The sequence below is a fragment of the Dysidea avara genome, chromosome 4, assembly GCF_963678975.1.
Source record: "Dysidea avara chromosome 4, odDysAvar1.4, whole genome shotgun sequence".
Classification (NCBI taxonomy): Eukaryota; Metazoa; Porifera; class Demospongiae; order Dictyoceratida; family Dysideidae; genus Dysidea; species Dysidea avara.
Window position 1 is genome coordinate 6,089,300 of NC_089275.1, and position 25,361 is coordinate 6,114,660.

Here is a 25,361-nt window from a genome sequence, read left to right on the forward strand (position 1 = left end):
TGTGTGTGTGTGTGTGTGTGTGTGTGTGTGTGTGTGTGTGTGTGTGTGTGTGTGTGTGTGTGTGTGTGTGTGTGTGTGTGTGTGTGTGTGTGTGTGTGTGCGCGCGTGTGTGTGTCAAGCGAGGCATCAAGGTATATATAAATGTTTTTAAATGTAGGCGGATCCCGGCCCACAATGAAGGACCTAAACAAACATGTTATATCGTCAGTCGCTCCGAAGTGGTACGATCTAGGTCTGGAACTAGACACGAGAGATTGCTAGTGAACATTGAAAGAGATGGCAGTAAACACAATATACAATGGTGCTGCAGAATGATGTTTAGTACGTGGTTGGAAACATCTGTTGATGCTTCCTGGAACCAGCTTATAAGTGCTGTTAAGAGCATTGACTTGAATGATGTTGCCAGTGGCCTTGAATTGAGTTTACCACAAAGTGAGTTAATTAAACCCAAATATATATATATATATATTTATATACCACTTTCACACCTCACTTCAAAGGGAAAAGGAGATGTATAGGTGGTATAATAGCACTGCTATCAGTGCTCAGGAATGCATTAACGAGAAGTGGAGGTAGTATATACAAGTTATATCCCTCCTAGGAGGAATATTATATAGTTATACAACGGCCACGAGTGCTCTGCCTGATATAAACGCACGAGCCTGAGGGCCATCAGGCCCGAAGGCAAGTACGTTTATACAGGCAGAGCACGAGTGCACATTGTATAACTGTTATGTACCACTCACCTAATAGGTGGGGAGAGTCTCACAAGACAGCTGTAACACTTATAAAGGCCAGGTTTCTAACATCGATTGTGGGTAACCAAGCTGGACGTTGCGATGACGTTCCCCCTGCAGCCACCTGAGATATTGAAAGCTAGTACGCTATGGGTTATATCACTAACCTGCATTCGCTGTTCGACTCTCATCATGTAGTGCTCAGCATGCCAGCGTGATCACTCAATCGCCATATAGACTAAACGCCAGACTAATCGCCATAGTGATTCTCTCGAGTGAAAAAAAGCAGCTAAATAGACGGTTTAAGTAAACAAAACCTAACTACAAAACGATACTAGTCTAATTCTTACTATTCACACTGGCTAAACTCGAATCTGGTGGCATGACAAAACTGGTTACCACAATCGAACTTAAAGGTTAGTATTATTTAGAATATATTTGTTTTATTGAGTCATTGTCGAAGTGGACTACAGTTTAATCTGGGCTAAGATGGCACCAGACTAGTAATGTGTATAAGTACGTTTATATATATGTAGACTAGAGTTGTGGCCACACATGTTGGCTTTTTCGATCGCCATTGGCTGCTTGTAAACATTATACGTATTGGTGACGTTATGGCCCACAATCGACCTTTACATGTCAGGCTATAAAAGAATTCGAGTGATCTGTGAAGTGTCTTTCCACCTATTAGGTGAGGTGTCGTAGTGGTCTTCGCCACCGGCACTTGTGCTATGCTGCACAAAACCGCAGCCAGTGCAATATCTGTATATTGCACTGCGGTCGGTGCATTATAACTTATAATGCACTCGTTGTGGTCTACAAAACCGCAACAAGTGCGTTATAAGTTATAATGCACTCGCTGCGGTCTGCAGCAATGCAATATACAAATTATGGCACTGGCGGTGCCTTTGAACTGCCCACGCAGAGTGGTACATTTAATAGTTATACCACGGCTGCGAGGGATTTTGTTGATATATACACCCAAAGCCCGAGGGCTGTGGGTGTATATATCAGCAAAATCCCAAGCAGCCATGGTATAAGTGACACTTGGGGTGCACTCACCTAATAGGTGAAAGAACTAACGAGAACTCATCCCGTTTGTTTTATACAGTAGCATCTGAAAATTGATTGTGGTTTAAAAGCGTAGCCATCAAAACGTCCATACATTAAAACATCATTAATACGTTACTATGCTTCAACATGCTATGTTAGAAAACTTGTGATTGTGGGATTGAGTTTATATTGTTATCATTTTTGTACTAAGTTAAGCCAACTAACTTCGCTATTGGGACAGTAAGTAAGTTATTATGGTAAGTACTTAGGACTGTAAGTTACTAACCTATTTCAGCGTAGTAGTAGTAGTTTTACCGTTCTGTGGTCTGTTCAAAGGCTGATACGCGGTGGGTAGAAATATGCATCCACGATTGCCCAAACAATTATTTTGTGCCTTCATTATCCTTTACTAACAACCAACTACTCCATCTTAGCGAATATACTCAGCTTAGCAACCACTACAAAACCGAGTCCCACAATATGCAAAGCTCTATGTCGCTCAATATAACGAGTCAAAGCGTATCGTTTCTTTGAACTGGCTGGGCATCAAAGTCATTGGCAAACCGCTTTCCCATGGTATTGCCCGGGCAATAAGCGAGTTAAACACTGAGTGGCGCCTTTGAATTCCCACACTAAAGTGGTATATAACTTGTATATACTACCTCCTGCTCTCATTAATGCATTCCAAGCATTCTCAGAAATCATCTGATTTCTGTGATGAAACTGTGTGATCTCCTCTGCTTTAATATAGTGACACTTCACAGGATCGATAGTGGGTTTTAATATTGTAAAGTGAGCCAAAGCATAGATCATGGACTTTAGAAAAAAGATAGTTTGTTGTTTTACTGAATGAAGAAGGTCAAAGGTTAGTTTACATTGCTGTTTTGATTGTATAGTAACATGGCAATGTCCAGACACTAGGTGTAGCGCTAAAATAATTGATTTGGCCATTAGTGTTAACAATATTACTCACTATTTTAGTTTATTCATGGCTAGTAAAGTAAGTACTTTAGTGCACTTGAATCGTCGTTATATTGCTGTTTTGACACCTGGCGCGATGTCCACAAGCACGTAGTGACTGGGCGTGGCGCTTAATTGACTAGGCCATTATAACGCTGTAAACATATTCATTGCTTTAGATTATTTATGGCTAGTATAGTAAGTACTTTATAGTGTCACTTAAGCTTAATTAGTAGCTGTTCAGCTCGCATTTGGGTTTCCTGTGTTTAATTGCATATCCACAATCGAAACACAATCTGCATGGTTGTGTCGATACACTTACATTGAGCCTCTCAGCAGCATCTTGTTGTTGCCCTTACAACATTATCCACAATCGAAATTCACATGGTCCCATATAAATACACTTGCAAAGCATTCCTGCAGTTTCCCCACACTTGCAGGTGAATCACCCAAGTGGAATTGTAACATGGGCACTTGTGATTTGCCTGAAATATATGCACTCGTACTCTGCCTGCGTCCTTGTGCTTGTGCATATATTTCAGGCAAATCACTTGTGCCCATGTTACAACTACTACATATATATACAGTGTAAAGTAAGGAAATAAGGAAAGGTAGCTATAATAAGTGACTGATTGTTGACTAGTTTTGTTTGCAGTGCCAAATGGGTCGGAAGTAATAATAACTCAGTGTCATGCTGAATGCTTACATGTACATAAACACATGCATAGGATATATTTAGAACTCATGTTGTAGTTCACGTGAGTCTTTTGAGTACTGTGCGTTATTATTGTTGCATCCACATGATTACTCTAAAGACTAGTAACTTAGCCTAGTAGTATACTTTGATCAAAATCAATTAAACATTGCAAGAACTGTAATGCAATGTACCTGTACCGCTTGTAGGTTAGAGTAATGAAGTCAGCATCTGCTCCAGAAATTTATGCATGACTTCAAATTATTTTAGTGGTCACCATTAAATGCTTATTCGGCTGACAATAGGGACTGGCCATCAATCGTTACAATAGTTAATCTATATACACAACATTGTCATAACAGAAAAATCAATCTTTTATGCATAATTATGATTGTACAAAATACTGAATAAATTTTGGATCAGTATTAAATTAAACTTGGTGTGCGAGTACACCTTTATCACTTTTGTGTGTGGCAGTTGTAATTTTTTTTGCACTTGTCAAGATAAACAATAACAAGTTGTGCAGCCCAAGGAGCCAGCATGCCACACCATGAGTATATTGACAGGAAGAAAGCAAACATAATTTTCACACATGTAGCCCCGCAATCCCTTATCAAATTTGCTACAGATTTGCTTGTCAGGTAGGGAAGTCTACATATCAAATGTGAAGAAAATTACCACAGCCATTTCTGAGATATGAGTAGCCAAAGTTTCAGTTTAATTTCTTTGTTTTTCTCTTCTTCATTTCCTACACTTCGCAAAATCCAACATAAAACATAAACGTGTACTCTAATCAGGCTAAAAGTTTGCACACTTAAAGTGCTCATTAAAACGAATCTCAATACCAAGTTTGGTGGGAATCTGATGAACAGTCACAAAGTTATGACCGATTATTTGCGTAAAATAAGATCGAACTTCTGTCACACCAAAGGGTAAACCCCTTGAAGGAATGAATTGAAATTTTTTATATATGAAATAACCATCGTAGGAGTGCCTTTTTGTGGTTTGAAATGAATCGACATTAAGACCATGGAGATGACACAAAACCCAACCTGTGTCACAATCATGTAACTGAATTTCATGAATAAAAAAAACTATTAGTTTTCACACCTGGCACTTAGAAGAGTGAGCAGAAAGCCAGTGTGTAGATGGGATAATCATCATAGAAGTCCTTGCAGTAGTATAGAAGAATTGGAGTAAAAGCCAAATGTAAAATCCAGTTATGTGTAGCAAGTGCACGAGATACTCTAATAGTACAGTCGCCCTATTAGAGCATTCAGTTTGTATACAAGTATAATTACTTAAATGGCTAGCTCAAAGAATGGTTTTCATTTGTTTGATGGTGTTTCTGTTGTTCTTGTAAAAAAAAAAAATTAAAAAAATAAAAGAAAGGAAAAAAAAAGTGATATCCATAGTTACGTACCAGCAAAATAGATGATCTGAATGCTGCCAGGAGAGTTCATGCAGCCAAGACAAGAGCAGGAAAACTGGGGAAACCGGGGGAGGGGGAGCATGTGCCCCCCCATCTATTTGAAAAGTAAGGAGGCAGTCCCCCCCTCCTTCCCCCCCCCAAAAATTGGCTTGAAACTTTGCAGCATTTACAATAACACACATGTGTGAAAATTAGAAGTGCAAGTGCATAGGTACTTTTGCTAGGCAGCTCAGTGACTTTTACGTATGCAGATACACAGATTAGTGCCAGCAAATCACGTGATGCATCCAATGTTATCCCATGATTGATTCCTGTACTTTTGCACACAGAATTGAAGTTTGAATCTGTTAAAATTGTATGTTGGTAGAGGAAGTGGTAGAGTGATTTTTTATCAGTGTGGGACCATGAAGACTTACACACTTTCTCCTTGTTAATTTAATTATGGTGTGGCATGCCATTGTTCTTGGTTGCAGATACACTACTGTGGATCTTGATGTAGATTGTGGTGTTACATTATCCAAGACTCAACTGTGCGTAACTCTAGTGCTGAGCAATATACTGAGTATTTAGTTAAACTGTGATATCTGATTTTGATACTGTCTAATTTCTTTCTTAACACCTCAGTACTATAGATTTTTATTATACAGTCTTTTAGAGCTTAAATATTTGTATGAAAAGTGTACATATGGAAGGATATAGACAGGTGTACAATTATTTGAAAATACTTGCTAAGACAATTCTGTCTTGAGTAAAAGTGTTTAGAAACTGTACTTTTGCATCTGAATTAAATTTTAGTAGTAGAGGTATAAAATTACATCAAATAAGGCATATTGAAACTGAAGTATAGTTATACCGCAATACCAAGTAACAATATTGTGTCATCTATGAGATATCAAAACCACTCAGCACTGTGTCTATTATTCAGTATACATGTAGTTATGAAAGTTAGAGCACACAAGTTATTATACTTATGAAATATTATGTGTGAGTAAATGTATACACCACGTGTTATACATATACTTGAATTAAAATAAAGCAATGGCTACATGCTTTCCTTTCTGTAGTTGAAGCCAGTATGAGCAGTGTGGCAGCAGGTGAGATACATATATTCACACATTTGTATCAATGATGTGTTGTTTCCTCTGTAATTCAGTAGTAGAAACATAGCAAGCATTTATGTTTAGTATACAACTGATCATGCTGCAAGTAATGGCAATCCATGCAAAAACAGCCAAGCTATATAGAAAGGTGTGGTCTTCAACAAAAGTCTGGGTGAAAAAAGTTGTGAAATCAAAGGTGATGGCCATGAAATGGCTACAATGATGTTGATGATAGTAAATTTTTAATAAAATTTGTGACCCGCTGAGCGAAAACCGCACAATTTTAGTTTGCTAGGGAAAGTAACTGGTCAATAAGCTTGATTCATTAATTTAAGGTGGGCTTCATTACTTCGTTGTGGCTAAGCGTTACTCATAACAAGATTAGTAACTTGGTCACTGGTAGTAATAAAATTACTTAATGTTCAAGTTGTTACAGTAACGTCATTACTTAGGTAATGCATTACATTTGTAAATAAAGTAACTTGAGTTACAATACTAGCTTTTATAGCATATTCGTCATATTACTTAGTTACCACAAAAGTAATAATATTACATAACTCGTTACATAAGTAATGTGTTACCCTCCAACATTGATTTAGCAGTTATAGCCTGATAATGGTGTCTCCAGCATTACAAGACCTAGTAAATGGCTGGATTATAAATTAGAGGTGCACCGATATGGGAATTTACCAATTTTCCGATAACCGATATATTTGCTACAAAATTACCGATACCGATACCGATATTAGTAAAAATAACTAAGTGATATAAAAGTATATAAACAAAATCAATTAATAGCAATAGAGAGAACTGTTAGAACTTTAACTGTTTGTTTAATCAACTAAATGCTTGTTGTACTTAATACTTAAGAGCATTTCTGCATGTTCTGGGCTTAATCTGCTTCTTTTTTCATTATATAGGTTCCCAACTCCAGAAAACAGCCGTTCAGATGGAACACTAGTTGGTGGAGCACTCAAAAACCGCTGTACTATATTTTCCAACAATGAATATCTTCTGCCATGATCATGCCACCACTTCAAAGGGTCACCTATTTTGTAATCAATAAGTGGTTCTGATAAATAATTATCCACCATTCCTTCAGCTCCTCCTCCCACATCACTAGTTGCCCCAGCTTCCTCCAGTAGTTCAGTAAAACACTCCCATACTTTGCTAGATGATGCCTGATCATTGTCCTCTGAAGTGGTGGTATGGTCATGGCGTGCCCTCTTATTAGGGGGTTCATCAGCACCTGAAGTGTAGTTGCAATTATCAATCAAATATTCTCTAGCCAGTTGTTGTGTTTCTGTTTCCATGAAAAAGTGATGCTTGAATCGTGGATCTAGAATAGTAGCAACACAAAGCTCATCTATCTGCTTAATGCTATCAAATCTGTGTTCCAATGAGGTCAGCATCTCTGATTTCATGGTCCTTATGCCAGCATCATCATCGTGTTTGTTAAACATTTTCTTCAAGATCTTCACCAATGGTATCACAGCTGAAATGCATGTTGAATTTGTTGAGATCATCTTGGTTACTTCTTCAATTGGTTTCAGAAGCGCAACTAGTTTTCTAATTATATCAAGTTGGTGGCTGTTCAGCATTGTGATACCACCATGCTCAGTGGCATAAGCAGCCAGTGCCATTTTTTGCTCATAGATGGATTCAAGCATGAAGAGTGTCGAGTTCCATCGTGTTGGTTCATCTTGCTGCAATTTATGTTTTGGTATATCAAGACGCTCACGTATTTCATCTAGTAAATGATAGGCGAGTGTTGAATGCTTAAAGTGGCCTACAATACTTCCTGCTACAGCCAGAACATCAATGACCACCCGCTGTGACAACACACCATCATTAACAACTAGCTGAAGCGAGTGTGCAAAACAGCCAAACCCACTCAGATTAGGATCTCTGAGGGCCTTCTTCATGTTGCTAGCATTATCAGTCAATACTAAATGGATTCGTTCCTTTGATATTTTCCAGTATTCAAGCATTGATTCTATGCTTTCACATATCTTTTCCCCTGAGTGTGATCCATCTAAATGTTTTACATGTAAGACTGCAGATTTTCTCACAAAACTATCTTCTAACCAATGAGCAGTGAGGCTGATCAGCGATTGGTTGGTCAAGCTAGTGCTCCAAACATCAGTGGTTAAACTGAGATATGTTACATCTTTCAATACCACAGCTAGCTTTGAATTGATAGCACTTGCAATACCAGGGACGACATCCTCAGTAAAGTAGCGGCGACTTGGCAATGTGTATCTGGGCTCCAAGGTCTTAAGCAATGCAGTAAAACCTGTGTCTGAAACAATTGAATATGGTTGAAAATCCAAAGCCATCATTTCAGCTACCTTATGATGCACACGAATTGCACGGGGATCATTGATGTCTCATGCTTTTGACCTTGCCTCTGTTTCTACCAGTGATAACTGCTTCATTCTTGTTTCCTTTGGATCCTTCCACGCATTCTTTTCAGCTGCTTCTTTTTCTTTCAGCTCTTGCACCTTCTTCTTCTCTTCATAGTCTTTGAAATCTATAGGGTGCTCCCTTCTCAGATGATGTATTAAATTGGAGGTGTTAAAAGTTTTAACTGTGAGGCCACCAGGGGATACATCGCTCTCGCAACACTGGCAAACTGCGAAACGCTGGTTTCGCTCAGACACTTTAAAGTATTCCCAAATAACTGCTTTGACACGTGGCATCGTTACATACACCCAATTTGAAGCGCATGCGTTATGGTAATGGCTTGATGGGCGCTGAGTTAATATAGCGTTTCCCTTGCCAGCTTTAAATAAAAGCGGTTTAGGCATTATATATTAGTCACTGTATGCTACAAAAGCGATTTTTTTGCACTAGCGTACGCTTACCTTTCTTGCATATATCACGTGACGTAGTTGGTGCGTAATGCAGGTTATCTACGCTTACTGAACAATCGTTACGAAGCGATTTCACAAGGTGCATGTTTAATAATAATAATGTTATACATATCGGTAATTTCAACTGTGTTTTACCGATAGCCGATAATGCATATCGGTACCGATACCGATATTTATATCGGTGCACCCCTAGGATTATTGGAAAGAAGCTGTTTCCAGCCTAGTTAGTGAGTTCAGTCCGTGAATCCAGTCTACGAAATACACGAAATACATTAGGACAGTGCATTATGTGTATACTCACTATACTGTATCTACAGTGTACAGTACAGTACTAAACAGATCAGTAGTAGCCAGTAATTTTACTGTAGTTATTTTAAAATTCTATAGGATCTGATTTAGCCTGTCAGCAAGATATACTTGAGGGTTTGGATATCACCAGCTGTTCAATTGACACTGCCTTTACTTGTGTTAGTTTTAAATTGCTAGAATGGTTAGAAAGCAAGGTCAATGTGAGTAAGATACGTTATGTTTGCTTTGCAAATGCTAACACTGAGCTGGGAATTGGATATTCTGAAGATCTAAAGCAGAAGATGCAAGCAGCAAGTACATTAGCAGAACTATTTGAAACTCTGGCACTGTATCCTACCCACTGGAGTTGGTTAAACATCCAGGTTATGGAAAAAATAGCATCTGTAGATGATCAAGCTACTAAGCTAGTTAAATATTATAAAAGTGTAATTTCCAATAAAAAAGTACAAGATATCTTGCAAGAAATTCCTGGGATTGAAATTGATGACAATTTCTATGTTACCGTTAAAGAAAAGTGGAATAAATCAGTGAGTGATATAACTTTTAAAGATATCCAAGATCATCAGTCATGTGTTGGAAATCTCTTTGGTGTTAATAAAACAGTAATTGTACTAGCAGGTATTCTCAAAGGATGTGTTGAGATTCGATGGTTGATCCCAAGAATGTTTCTTTGTAGTGCAAGGGCTAATTTCTTAGAAAATAAAAGTAGACTGCAACAATATGATATTGAATCACTTGAATTTGTGTTACCAGATAAACCTCTTTCACTAGAATCTGGAGGTATGTGTTTGTATAGTAACAATAACTACATACCTCTTTCTGTTAGTTATAGCTGAGTGTTACTTTCCATTTTAAATTCCACATGCTAGCCAAGAAAAGCCATTGTGGGATGTGTGAACATGTTTACTTACTTTTAATACCAATACCAATCAATATACATGATATTATATATTATAGCCTTGGTACATCTCTATTGGTTCTACCCACCCATCTCTCTGTTTTCCACCCTGCTCCCATAGTATATACGCAAAAAAAATTGGAATTTTCAACTAGAGTAGGGACCATAGCACATCAATAAAAAGTACTGGAACAAGTTGGAGTACTGAGTGCACGATATTAAATCACAGTAAAACAATAAGAAGTGTAATGTCCCTACTGTACATTTCTGTTATGGTAATTTGAGCACAGTAGGGATATAACACTTCTTATTATTTTACTGTGATTTAATATCGTGCACTACTCCAACTTCTTTCAGTATCTAGTTGGAAATTCCAAACTTTTTAGTGTACTTGTTTGTTAACTTTTTTGTAAACAATTATTATGACTGGTGAACCCATGCGTACCACATGTTAAATAGTGCTGTGCACCTTATCGTCTGAAAAGTGAAGTATCTATTAAGCTTCGTTGTTAGCTATGTTCAACCCGTTACACAGCATTTCAAATCAAGAACTGTTTGAAAAGTACCATACCGAAAGAAAGAAATGGTGCTGTGCACCCAGTTATATTGTCTGAAAAGTGAAGTATCCATTACACTTTGTTGTCGGCTATGTTCAAGCCATTACACAACAGTACAAATAACGAACTGTTTGAAAAGCACCTCTGCAATCAAAATAGCCACTATGAAAAATACCCTAGATCCTTTACAAAATACAGACGATTCTGTTACAAAGGGAAGCCATCACATGCTACTGTCAAATCGACACTTCGCTGTCAGCAAAGATGAATGGGACACAAAGAAGGACACTGGTAAGTCCATGAAGAATGCATTGTACGTACTGCGGTATGCCAAAAGGCACTTCTCGGGCTGAAGCAACGTCGAACAGTGGATAAATCAAGCCTGTAGCTATAGCCGTTATCGAGTTATGCTTGTCTGAAGGCATCAGTCATTTACTCAGTCAGTCGGTCAGTCACTAGAAAATTCTGTTCAATATATATTTTTAAAAATTCTGTAGCAACTAGTTGAAAGTGTTTCAGGTCGATTTGAAAGCTTGTTTGGGCTTTGTTTACCTAACCAATACTGCCTCATTGTTCTCAGGGAAAATTGAGGCTGGCTTTTTGGTGATGTTATTTTGTGGGCCATGCCTACTCTTTTGTGGTCCCTACTATACACTACTATCGTACTGTATGGTGATCTCTCTTCAGTCACGTTTTACACGTTGTTTTCTATATGCAGGGAAGGCTGTGTAAAGGACATATACATTATTATTGATATGTAGGTTCCAAACATACTTTTCATTTGTTACTCAGTGGAACAACTCTCTCTAACAAAAATGTTCTAAAAAATTTCTATAACCTACCAGAAGCCTTTGGTATAAAAGAACTGGTTAAACTGTAACTTTTAATTATAACATATAGTGTATATTTAGGGAATGGATAATTGCATGGACACAGTGGTAAGAAATTTGGCTTATAGGGGGTCCTATTTTTTTTTAACATTTTGTAAACCTTGCTGTTTCAATGATGCAATACATACATACAGTTTAGGGTTGGGCGATATTGAAATTTCCTTCCACGGTTATCATGGAGCTTATTATCACGATTATTGTAAATATCGCGGTTTTGAAATGAACTATAGCATGTACACTCAAAAAGATTTTTACACAGTACAGTGGAACCTCAGTTATCCGAACTCCTTGTGACCAGGGGTGGTCCATAAGTCTGAGAAGTCTGTATCTCTGAAACTGTGTATAAATAACCATAAAATAGTGTGAAGAACTTTAAAAAAAAAAACAGTATTATCAACTACCCTAATAGAACAGTAATAGAGCAGTTATTTCTGTAGTTCGGTTAACCGAGAATCCGGATAAGTGGGATCCAGATAATTGAGGTTCCACTGTATATTTGTATAGGTGAACTTGTTTACTAGCTACCACAACCGCAAGGAGTTTATGTATCGATCAGATAAATGGGATTTTAATAGATGGAATACTCTACCACAGTAGCCGACGCTCCAAAGATGTTCTAAGAGGCCATCCCACCGCACATGATCAAAAATGCCTTGATGTCCAGAGCAACCAATCTAACCTCTGATCTGTGGTTAATAGCAGTGGTGATAGAGAGACACCAGCATCCGAAGTACTGGACCCTTTCTGGAAACCAAACTGTTCAGGTGGCATATAAAGGAGGATCTGATGCTGTATCTGGGTTAACAATGACTGTTTGAAAACATGAGATAGAGTGGGTAAGACAGCTGTTGGGAGAGTATCCAGTATATATTGAATGAGCCCAGGTCGTATACACTCCCCTAACAACTTCTTTCTCTTTTATCACACGTGTTAACACTTTCTCTCGAACATTCTTCTCACGTGCTATACAACACCATTGCACGTAATACAAACCTAAATTAATGCCTACATTTCTTACACTCCCCATGTTTGAAGCACGGAGTAGTGTTCAAACAACTATAAAAACAAAAAAAATGTGTGCAAAAAAAGAAATTAACAACAACAACTACAACAACCAAAAACCTGTCAAATACATTATTATATCAGTTACTGTCATATTGGACTTCCAACGGGATAAGATGCTTTAAACTGCGTCGAAGTCTTGCTTGTCTCCCTTCACTATTCACAACTTTTACTATGGCTGCTCGAACTTGACCATCTTTTCCCGTCATCAATTCTTCTATCACCGCCAACTTCCAAAAGACTCTCTTTGTAGTATCATCTTTTAAAATCACTACATCTCCAACAACTGCTGTATCTCTTTTTGCTCCTTTCTGGTGTCGAGAATGAGTCTCTCTTAATCCAGTCAAATATTCCCTCCTCCACTGCTTAGTGAAGTTCTCCAACAACCTGTAGTGGTGTTTTCTCTTCTTTGTCAAGCTTGCGTAAGTGCTGATGACATCAAAATGATTATCATTTGGCATGGTGGTTATTCGTCTTCCATACAACAATTGTGATGGAGATAATGAGTAACTGACCTCATCGTCTTCTTGTACGTATTTCAAAGGTCTTGTATTGAGTATAGCCTCTACCTCAATCAGCAAAGTACGAAGTTCTTCAAAATTTAAGTTGGCGCACCCAATTGCTTTCCTCAAGTTACCTTTCACTCCCTTTACCATCCTTTCATAAAAGCCTTCCCACCACGGTGCCTTCTCAACAATAAATTTCCATGTCACCTTATTGTTAGCCAAGTATTTCTGCACTTCTTCAGAACGAGTCAGCTTAATCACTTCTTTGGAGGCAGCCCGGAAAGTTTTAGCATTATCACTTTTAACTGTTGCTGGTAGTCCCCTTCTGGCAGAAAAGCGTCGCAAAGCAAGCAGGAAGTTGTCAACATCCAATCCCCGAGTTAATTCCAGATGTAACCCTCTTGTGGACGCACACGTAAACAAGTATACGTACACTTTGACTTCTGTTTGTGTCGATTTATCCTTAGCAAATAAGGGCCCCGCAAAATCCAGACCTACATGAGAAAAAGGGGGATCTTCAGAAACTCTTGAACTAGGAAGGTCTGGCGGTAAGACTGTGTTATACGGATGTCCCTCATGTTTCTTACACAGCACACATAGCTTGACCACACTTCTCACCATCTGCCATCCCTTGATCACCCAATACTTCTCTCGTAAGCAGACTAGTGTATCCCTCACACCTGAGTGTAGGTTCCTAACATGAATGTTCTTGATTAATAATCTTACAAACACTCCTTCCTTAGGCAAAAGAATAGGTCTCTTGGCTTCTGAAGGCAAAGTGGAATTGTTAAGTCGCCCCTTGCATCGAACTACCTGTTTCTCGTCCAAGTAAAGTCCAGGCTTGGCTGATTGACATGTGACACAATTGCTACAGTACTGGTTAACATCTTGAAGCAAGCCAACTCAATATCCCAGCTTACGTACCTTTTCAGCAGTTTTCTGAGGTCCAACATGTCCTGCACTGACAGCATCATGACACTGTTGTAATATTTTGGTTTGAAGTGAAGTGGGAACAATTGGGACTAACAGAGCATCTGCTGTTGGACCCGGAGTGTACTGTCTGAAAACTATGCCATCTTGTATAAGTAGTTGCGACCATATTTGCCTGTACCTCCGGAGCGGATGTCGATGCCACTTATGTCCTTTTGGAGATGTGTGGGACTGTAAAAGTGAATCATGGAGCTGGCGAACTACAGGATCACTATGTTGGTATAGATGGAACAAATTCGGTGAGCAAGATGTTGCTGCAGCTGCCTCAACACTATGGAAATGCTTGCGAGATAGGGCATCAGCATTGCCATTTTCAGTACTTTTCCGATAAACGATGGCAAAGTCAAATTCCTGCATGGAAAGGGCCCAGCGAGCTAATAACCCTTCCATTTTCTGACCTGCTAGCCACTGTAATGGTGCATGATCTGTAAGAAGAGTAAAACGTCTGCCAATCAAGTAATGACGAAACTGTTTCAAAGCAAATATTATAGCTAAACATTCTCTTTGGATAACGCTGTAGTTCTTTTCTGCAGTAGTCAGGGTCCTACTAGCATATGCGATGACCCTGTCACCTTGCTCCAGAACAACTCCCAAGCCAGTAGCACTGGCATCTGTGTGTAATTGAAACTGGACGGCCGTGTGAGCAAAATTGGGATATGCCAGGATGGGTACTTCTGTCAGAACCTTTTTTAGAGCCTCAACCGCTACTTGGCACTCAGATGTCCAGACAAATGCAACGCCTGTGTTAGTAAGGGCATGTAGTGGTGTAGCAATGTCAGCAAATTGACGTATATAACGTCGATAGTAGGACGCTAGACCCAAAAAACTTCTGAGCTCAGTAACATTGCAAGGAGTACTCCAATCACGAACAGCGGCAATCTTCTCTGGATCTGGTTCCATACCCTTTGCTGAGAACAGATGCCCAAGATATTTCACCTTACTCAACCCAATGTAACACTTCTCACCTCTTAACGTGAGGCCTGCATTGGAAAGACGAGTAAGGAATGTTTGGAGGTGCTGGAGATGTTCCGAAACCGAACGTGAATGAATTAAAACATCATCAAGGTAAGATGTAGCAAACGGCAGGTCACGGCATATCCTATTCATCAATCTCTGAAAGGATGCTGGTGCCCCAGTCAGGCTAAAGGGCATTCTGCAGAATTGAAAAAGACCCAAACCAGGACCAGGACAAAAAGCAGTTTTGAGCTGATCTGGCTTGTGTACTGGAAGCTGCCAGTATCCACTACGCAGGTCAAACGTGGAAAACATAGTACAGCCTGCTAGTCTGTCCTGAACTTCATCAGATAAAGGAAGAGGATACAAGTCTTTCACTGTCTGCTTGTTCAGTGCACGGTAGTGTACACAAATGCGGACATCACCATTTTTCTTACGGACAAACACTGCTGGCGACATCCACGGGCTTGAGCTTTTTTCAATTATGCCATCTTGCAGCATGGCTTGTATTTGCTCCTCTACTTGCGCTCGGAAATGTGCTGGTATCCTCCGTGGAGGTATTTTCACTGGTGTCCCATTGGTTGGAATGAAGTGTTCTGCCAGTTGAGTCTGGCCTGGAATTTGACGAAACAGATCCCTATGCTGCTCCAAAACTGCCAACAACAACGGATTAGTACATTTAGGGATATCTACACATTTTAGTGAGGACTTACCAAAGAGAGGTATAGCACAGTTGTCAATGATATCCTCTGATTCACCATTCACTCCTGTAGCACACACCTTAGCTGCATTCAACAGTGGCTTCACACATTTGGGCAAAGAAGGTTTCAAATCAGATTTAATTTGCTTAGATACAATACTAACTGGACTGGTGGTAAAGTCCAACACCAAACTGTGCCATTGTAGAAAATCAATCCCAAGAATTATTGGGGATATTAGGGATTGTACCACCACAAACTTATGGTTGACTATGAGGTCTGCCAGGCACACAGGAAGTGTGGTACACCCTACAACAGGTATCTCCTTTCCTTCTGCTGAGACCAACTGGAGTCCTTTAGGGGGTGCTTCAGTTTTTGTCACATAAGCTTTTGCAACAGATTCTTCTATTAGAGAGATAGATGATCCTGAATCAACCATCATGTCTACTTCTTTCTGTGCCAGGCGCCCCTTTATGACTGCTGCACTGGATCGCACAGCAGCCACCACTACCATATTGCCCACACCAGATGGGGGTCTAGTTAGTTCTTGGGGTACCCCAGCCCCCTTTGGGGTGCCCCGTTGACGTTTCCTGACTGACACTCTCTAGCTAAATGTCCAGGTTGTCCACAATTAAAGCATCTTCTGGCTGTTGGGCAATACCTCTGTAAATGGCCTGGCTGGTGGCACCGATAACACAACATACTTGCAGGTTTCCTATTTTGCCTGGTAGAAGTAGTGAGGGCTGCCACTTGTTCAGTCAAATGTGCAATCTGATCTTTGAGGACGGTTACTTCAGATGACTGGACTGCTGCTGACGCTTCCTGCTCCTGTTCCAGAGTCATTAACAGCTTGGCCCGCTCCATTACTACCTTCAATTCAGTAACTTCGCCCGCCGCACGTAGCTGTTTACTAAGACGAGCCGGTAGTCCGTTGATAAACTGATGGAGGAGGAGTTGCTTACTAGTGTTGCCGTCAGCCGCTGGCAATGCCTGTTCCAGTAATCGCTTCAATTCATGGGCGAACACTGATAAGGATTCACCAGGCTGCAAACACCTTCTGTGGAAGTCCGCCAAGGTCACGAACCGAGCAGGTGCCATCTGCTCAACTATCTTCTCTTTCGCTGTCTTATACGTCCCCTGTTCCTCAGTTGAAAGGTCAAACCACACTGCTACCGCCTCCCCCTCTAGTTCATCCCAATCATTGGCGCGACAACAAATTTCGAACCGCCGGAACCATTCCACTGGATCGCCACTTGAAAAGGGGGTAGGTAAACTTATGTGCTTTGACGTAGTCGTCATGACTAAACAACCATCCTCTGCTACCAATGTAACACGTGTACAAGTTCAACACCAACTCTAATGATTCATTCAGTTGTCACACACAAAGTATTTACAACCACAGATATTTATAACAAATCATAATTACAATAATATCGATGATTACAATAATAAACTAATAATCAGTCTGTCACAGCTTGTTGCATCATTTACTTTATCTGTACACCGTGTGATACATGTAAAATTTCATTAAATCAGTAGTAGTAGTAGTAGTAGTAGTAGTAGTAGTAGTAGTAGTAGTAGTAGTAGTAGTAGTAGCCATGTTCACTCAGAGTCGGAGTCTACAATACTTGCCATTCAGAATCAGGCCATCACTACCAGAGTTCTTCAGGTTAAGATTATGAAGATGAGCATTCCTTCTATAATGTGTAGATTGTGTGGAGAGCATGAAGAATCTGTTGTTCATTTGTTGGCAGCTTGTCCATCATTGGCTGCCACTGCTTATTTATATCGTCATAACTTAGTAGCTGGAGTGGTGCATTGGCATTTGATGAGGCTGCATGGATTTTTACCTGGTTCCTCGTGTTGGTTCACTCATAGACCCCCTGCTGTGGTTGAATCATCGGCAGTGAAGATCCTGTGGGATTTTAGCTTACAGTCTGCCAGTCACCACCTGAGTAATCGTCCAGATATTGTTTTATTTGACTATAACCTTAAGAAGATCTACTTCATTGAAGTTTCTTGTCCAGCTGATGTAAATGTGCCCTCTAAGGAGCAAGAAAAGTTACAGAAGTATCAATCATTGGCACATGATTATCACATGATGTACAGAATGCCGGTGATAATTATCCCTGTGGTGGTTGGATGTACAGGTGTTGTATCTTCTAACTGTATTACTCACCTTCGTCGTATCCCAGACTTTTCTAACAGTTTATTTTGTACCATTCAAAAGGCAGCCGTAATTGGAACTGTTCATGTCTTACGGTGTACAAATGTGATTTAATGAACATTATCTTATGTACTTGTACATGATTCTGTTCTTTCTCTGTACAATTGTGTGTACATGTAATTCTTTTAATGAAAAGTAGTAGTAGTAGTAGTAGTAGTAGTAGTAGTAGTAGTAGTAGTAGTAGTAGTAGTAGTAGTAGTAGTAGTAGTAGTAGTAGTAGTAGTAGTAGTAGTAGTAGTAGTAGTAGTAGTAGTAGTAGTAGTAGTAGTAGTAGTAGTAGTAGTAGTAGTAGTAGTAGTAGTAGTAGTAGTAGTAGTAGTAGTAGTAGTAGTAGTAGTAGTAGTAGTAGTAGTAGTAGTAGTAGTAGTAGTAGTAGTAGTAGTAGTAGTAGTAGTAGTAGTAGTAGTAGTAGTAGTAGTAGTAGTAGTAGTAGTAGTAGTAGTAGTAGTAGTAGTAGTAGTAGTAGTAGTAGTAGTAGTAGTAGTAGTAGTAGTAGTAGTAGTAGTAGTAGTAGTAGTAGTAGTAGTAGTAGTAGTAGTAGTAGTAGTAGTAGTAGTAGTAGTAGTAGTAGTAGTAGTAGTAGTAGTAGTAGTAGTAGTAGTAGTAGTAGTAGTAGTAGTAGTAGTAGTAGTAGTAGTAGTAGTAGTAGTAGTAGTAGTAGTAGTAGTAGTAGTAGTAGTAGTAGTAGTAGTAGTAGTAGTAGTAGTAGTAGTAGTAGTAGTAGTAGTAGTAGTAGTAGTAGTAGTAGTAGTAGTAGTAGTAGTAGTAGTAGTAGTAGTAGTAGTAGTAGTAGTAGTAGTAGTAGTAGTAGTAGTAGTAGTAGTAGTAGTAGTAGTAGTAGTAGTAGTAGTAGTAGTAGTAGTAGTAGTAGTAGTAGTAGTAGTAGTAGTAGTAGTAGTAGTAGTAGTAGTAGTAGTAGTAGTAGTAGTAGTAGTAGTAGTAGTAGTAGTAGTAGTAGTAGTAGTAGTAGTAGTAGTAGTAGTAGTAGTAGTAGTAGTAGTAGTAGTAGTAGTAGTAGTAGTAGTAGTAGTAGTAGTAGTAGTAGTAGTAGTAGTAGTAGTAGTAGTAGTAGTAGTAGTAGTAGTAGTAGTAGTAGTAGTAGTAGTAGTAGTAGTAGTAGTAGTAGTAGTAGTAGTAGTAGTAGTAGTAGTAGTAGTAGTAGTAGTAGTAGTAGTAGTAGTAGTAGTAGTAGTAGTAGTAGTAGTAGTAGTAGTAGTAGTAGTAGTAGTAGTAGTAGTAGTAGTAGTAGTAGTAGTAGTAGTAGTAGTAGTAGTAGTAGTAGTAGTAGTAGTAGTAGTAGTAGTAGTAGTAGTAGTAGTAGTAGTAGTAGTAGTAGTAGTAGTAGTAGTAGTAGTAGTAGTAGTAGTAGTAGTAGTAGTAGTAGTAGTAGTAGTAGTAGTAGTAGTAGTAGTAGTAGTAGTAGTAGTAGTAGTAGTAGTAGTAGTAGTAGTAGTAGTAGTAGTAGTAGTAGTAGTAGTAGTAGTAGTAGTAGTAGTAGTAGTAGTAGTAGTAGTAGTAGTAGTAGTAGTAGTAGTAGTAGTAGTAGTAGTAGTAGTAGTAGTAGTAGTAGTAGTAGTAGTAGTAGTAGTAGTAGTAGTAGTAGTAGTAGTAGTAGTAGTAGTAGTAGTAGTAGTAGTAGTAGTAGTAGTAGTAGTAGTAGTAGTAGTAGTAGTAGTAGTAGTAGTAGTAGTCACATTTGTTTATTTGAGACGTGTGTGTGTGTGTGTGTGTGTGTGTTCTAAGTCATGTTACCCACTAACATGAGATGGGATTTTATGTATGTGACATGAATTTTTCTTCCTGTTTATATAGAGTCTTCACAAAAGCTACACAACCTGCCCAATGAAAGTGATGAAATTACAATTACACCCATCATGCCTAATGAAATTGGCGGATTTGAGCATAAATTTGTCCAGAACACACATGATCGTTTCATCTGCAAAATTTGTCGTCATCCTTGCCGTGATCCTTACCTGAGCGTATGTTGTGGGCATAGCTTTTGCAAGTCTTGTATATATGATGTAAAGAAAACTACTAACACTTGTCCATGTTGCCGCAAGATAGATTTTTTTATTGTTGAAAACAAACAAGCTGATCGAGAAATCAGGAGTTTTCAGGTGTTTTGTAGTAATGAGGAGCGAGGCTGTGAGTGGCAGGGTGAACTAAATGACATTAAAAATCACCTTGGAAACAGTGATGGTTGTCAGTTTGAGGATGTGAAGTGCTCCAATAAATGTGGGAAGATGTTACAACGACGATATCTGACCGGTCATGTTGAGACTGAGTGTCCGTGTCGTAAGGTTGACTGTCAGTACTGCCACATTACAGGAGAACATCAATTTATTGAGGGAGAACACAATGAACAGTGTCTCAAGCTTCCCTTACCCTGTCCTAACAAATGTGAGGTAGGGAGTGTCCCTCGTGAAGACATGGAAGCACACAGGAAGGAATGTCCTCTTGAGATGGTCCTGTGTGAGTATCACAATGTGGGGTGTGAGGACAGCATGATTCGTAAAAGGAAGATGGAACATGAAGAGGAGAATATGGAGGAGCATTTGCTAATGACTAAACTTAAACTAGCCAAAACTGAAGATAAACTATCAGCCACTGAAGCTAAAGTATCACTGTCATGTAACAGGCTAGGAAATCTTGAGGTAATGGTACATCGTTTGATCAGTACTACTGGATCTGTTAATAAGCTCATTGAACCCCCACAATGGTCTAGTCATTTAACCACTATGGCAACAAGGGTAGCAGAAGGTACTCAAATATGCCCAGCAGTGGTGAAACTATCAAAGTACACAGAGAATAAAGTACGGAAGGTTAATTGGCTCAGTGATCCATTCTTCTCAAACAACAAAGGATATAGAATGTGCCTGAGCATTTATGTTAGTGGTAATAGTCTTAGTAAATTTAAAGATACCCACCTATCGGTCTTCCTGTGTCTGATGAAGGGTCCACATGATGATAAGCTAAGATGGCCAATGAGGGGAAAATTTGAAGTGAAACTGTTGAATCAGATCAGTGACTGTGAGCATTACTCAATGATGGTGAATTATGATGATTATGAGGATATTATCCTACATGATGCTTTTCTTAGAGCTTATGATGATGACTGTACTTTTGGTTGGGGATATTCAAACTTTATTTCCAATGAAGATCTCCACATGGTCACTCCGACATGTCAGTATTTAAAAGATGATTGTATCTTCCTTCAAGTTAGTAAACTGTAGACAGCATAGATTTATGTATGTGATGCTGTATATATAGTGCACTATCATAGATTGCAAGAAAAGAAAATGTATATCATATAGAGGAAAGTAAGAGTATAAAATTCCAGCAGAGACAAATGACTATACAGGGATATAATGCATGGCACAGGAAATATATTTGCTTTTCTTCTGGCCATGTACACACATCTTTTAACTACATAACCAAAAGGTATACACAAAACTACACATAAATTCATGCCTGTTTTCCATCCTCAGAAAAGAAAGCCCCATTTTTTGAAATCCCAGCTAGACCTGTATGCCATCTTTCCCAATTTTACGTGCAAGTCCACTGTTCCCATTGCAATTGTTTATATGATGATTATAATCAATGTTGGAGAGCCTAGATAATAGACACCCCACATCTATGCTCCAACCTACTGCTGGTGGAACAGCTTGCCTTCCTTTTCTCAGTTTTTAACCTGTAGAGTGTTCCATATGGTCAATTACACTTTATGCAGAAAACCATTCAGATGAAAAATAGTAATATTGTTTTCTCCCAAGTCAGTATTTGAATCACAGGAGCTGATAAGAAGAGCAAAACTACAGTGCCTATAATGGAAATAAAATACAGGCACTTGTTTAATTGATCACAACTCTCGAGTGCAATGGGCTACGGATTTGGGGCTTGCATCATTCTATTTACCATGAACTGGGGAATTCATCAAGGACCATAACATTAGCATCCTATAATCAGGTGTCAGGAACTCAGCATTGTTACAGTAAAGCATGCACATGAGACTGCATGAATATTATTGCTGTACCAGCTCCATATAGGACATTACAGTGTACTTAGTTGGTAATAAACACTATAATTAAAGAATTAAGTAGTCCTTTTTTACTGTGAAGGTATTGGTGGGAATCAGACATTTGTTTTGTAGTCATATAGCTTTTAATACTCTGCACATTTTTATTGAGATACCAGTTCCATGGAGCAATGGAAATTATTCTACTAGGGGTGGACGATAAGGGATTTTTCAATGTCCAAACAATAGTAAGCACTGTTCACAATGGACGAAAGCACAATGATAGTGAAAATTCACCTATATTCTACAAGTACTTACTTATGGATATGTTTTTGCTAATAGACTAAACAATTGCAACCTTTTTAGGCTAACTTGCACTCCCAAATATTAATTTAAAAAGAATTTTGCAGTAATATCTACATATTTTTACATGTTAACTACTATCTGATAGTCTAATGATAGGTGATGGCGATACTATCCTGATATTCCAATATGTTCATAATATCCCCCAGCCCTAAATTCTCCCATGTGAGAATAGCTGTACTGTGGCCGATTTATGATGCTTCCTTATAGTAGTCACTGTAACAGCTATCAACATAATTATAGTATTGTACACCAAACATTGTAGAGTATATAGGACTATTCAACTCTAATATGGCAGTCAATTTTATCACACAAGCCAACTACGACTATTTGAAGTTATAACATCAGTGTAAATGCTATTACATAATCAGCGAGCATCACTTCTGTTAGCCAGTAACTAATGGGTTGATAATTTTGGGAACATGTATATAAAATAAGTGATTTTTGCATAATTGAAATTATAATAATGCTCAATTTTATGACCAACAGTAGCAGCTCCCATATGCGAAGTTCAAGCACTGTGTTGATCAAGTCTGCAAGGTCTCGTACTTCCCCCCTCAGTAAACTCTAAGTCTCTAATAAGGTAATTATAGTAAACTCTAATAAGTTAGTAAACTCTATTAAGTTACACTATTTAACTATAAGTTATCGTACTATTTAACTGTTGAGTGAAGTTGACTAGTGGCTACTATTTAGTTATAATATATTTTGGGTGCATGAGGATTTCAGTATTAATCTGAGCTGACCTAGGACCACTGCTTTGTATAATATTATGGTACACATTCAGACACTTCCACTGTACACCATGTGGCTCATTTTTAGTGAGATGAATAGTTAACTCATGGAATTCCATGGAATAGAAGTTGTCAATGGTGACAGAATGCATAATTATGTCAACATGCAGTTTGGGCTGGATCGTTAAGATGTGTAGGTTTAATGGACATGTTTACAGGCTAACTACTATAATTGTTTTAGTCATGATGAACCACAATGTTCCACCATTTTATATGAGCTGGTGATGACTTGCCAACAACACCAGCTACACTGTGAGGAATGTACCATTAAAAAACTGAGATTGGCACACAATCTCACTTCTACAATTTCAACTGGTGTCCTTTTTCAAATACTGTAAGCTTTAAACCTTGTTGATATTATGATCTGTGATGTGTGTTTGTTTAATGCATTCTAGTTGTTTTGCTATTACTGCTTGAAGAAGGCAAGCAAGAAGCATAAATGAACATATGCAGTGCATGTTGTGTGTGAGATAGTGATAATACTATTACCAATACGTTTGACAGAGAAATTCAGTATTTTAATTACAAGACTTTGAACGTAATTTTCACTTGTATGATTTTAAATTCATTAGCTAGATGACCATCTGTCAGGAACTACAGAAATTATAAGGTTTCCTGTTGAATGTATTATTATATTAGCTGGGCAACCAGCAGTGGGTAAAAACTCCCAAGAGAAAATAAAAAAATAATAATACACACAAGATCTAGAACTAAAGTTTCAATTAGTTTATTATGCTATATTACAGTACAACTACTTAGATCATTTACAAAGTCATTTAAATTGTCAGATTCATGCAATATTTACTACGATTGGGGCCTTTTCCACTCTTATCATACAGGGATAAAAACTATAATATGATTGGTACTGTTGTTAATGGCAATCATGGGGGTATTACCTTGTTGGGAAATGGGTATTAGGTTTTCAAAAATGATTTTATAGAAAAAGTCAATCTAGATGTAAAATGACGATGTTGCAATGTTGAATTGAGCTAACTTGACAGACCTATGATACACTACTCACTTGTAGTCTGATAATACCCACTCAGCTGCTCTTCACTGAATCTTTTTATTTGTACTCAAGTAATCCAATAGGGGTTCTAAACGCTAGCAGCATATTCCATGGGATGTACTAAAGATGTATTATATACCATTGCCTTTACAGTAGAAGACCACTTACATGTAAGTTTAGTACTCTAGAAGAATTAAAACCAATTAAGTATGTGATGACTACTGCATATAGTAGTTGATAGCAGAATTACCATCAAAACTCTCTAATAAAGCAGTCTTTGATGTGTATATCTGGTACTGACCTAGTCTGGCGCTGCCGACCCTTTTAAGTCGCTCGCCTTTTGATTAGTTGGACGGCGCTCGCTGCACGCTTGTGTACGCTGCCACTATAGTGGCAGCGTACACGAGTTTAGTATGCGGTTGTGACCAGACCCTTATACAGCGTGCGCCGCCTAACTAATCAAAAAAGCGAGCGGCGTAAAAGGGTCGGCAGCGCCAGACTAGTACTGACCTATAAAATATATGAAAAATAATAGTATTGTTCTCTCACTCATAGGTCAGTACTTGAATCATAGTAATACCAGGAGCTTATAAGCAACTTTGGCACTTAAAAGCTCCTGGCGAATATTATTGTATCTGACTGCCACCATAATGTATAGTCCAACATCAAAGTTATCTAGTGTGTCTTGTAACTTAGTAACTATGTGTGGGTTATATACTGGCTCTAAATTATTAGGATATGATACAAAGCATATTGTAGATCTTAGCATATTCTTGAACATCACTAAAGCATATCACGCACAAATTGTAAGGTATAGATTTATTGTATTTATTAACTGGCAGCAGAATAAAAAAATATTAATATTGTCACTACACAAGCATTAAATGTGGCCCTAGAGCTGAACATGGTGTATGTCATAGTTGCAAAATATGTAACTGGTCTATACAGTTTGCTAACTTGGAGGAAGATACAGTCATCTTTGAGGTACTGACAGTTATCTGTTAGCCTATGCTTACTTAATGCTTATACTTAATGACAAGTGTTGTTCCATCTTCTCCTTTTCCTCTTACTCCTCACACTCCATATTGTGATACTCACACTGGACCATCTCAAGAGGACACTCCTTCCTGTGTGCTTCCATTACTCCCTACTTATAATTCTTCAATGTACATGATGTGCTACTTTTGAGGTACAATACCATAAATATGAGGCTGAGTGTCCCAGCTTCTCAGGGTCA

The 25,361-nt window shown here is 38.6% G+C and overlaps 1 protein-coding gene across 1 annotated transcript; it reads left to right on the top strand.

Moving 5' to 3' along the window:
• Window positions 1-241: 241 nt before the first annotated feature.
• LOC136252342 (TNF receptor-associated factor 4-like) lies at window positions 242-21,252 on the top strand. The gene is made up of 4 exons (XM_066044765.1): window positions 242-432; window positions 5,941-5,970; window positions 9,240-9,941; window positions 19,756-21,252. The coding sequence occupies exons 1-4, from the start codon at window positions 312-314 to the stop codon at window positions 21,174-21,176; spliced, it is 2,274 nt and encodes a 757-aa protein (XP_065900837.1). The 5' UTR covers window positions 242-311; the 3' UTR covers window positions 21,177-21,252.
• Window positions 21,253-25,361: the final 4,109 nt, after the last annotated feature.

Excerpts from the sequence above, each read along its gene's own strand:
- LOC136252342 (XM_066044765.1), top strand. The coding sequence starts at position 312 with ATGATGTTTAGTACGTGGTTGGAAACATCTGTTGATGCTTCCTGGAAC. Across the intron at positions 433-5,940 it reads TGAATTGAGTTTACCACAAA|TTGAAGCCAGTATGAGCAGT; the intron begins GTGAGTTAATTA and ends TCCTTTCTGTAG. Across the intron at positions 9,942-19,755 it reads TCTTTCACTAGAATCTGGAG|AGTCTTCACAAAAGCTACAC; the intron begins GTATGTGTTTGT and ends CTGTTTATATAG.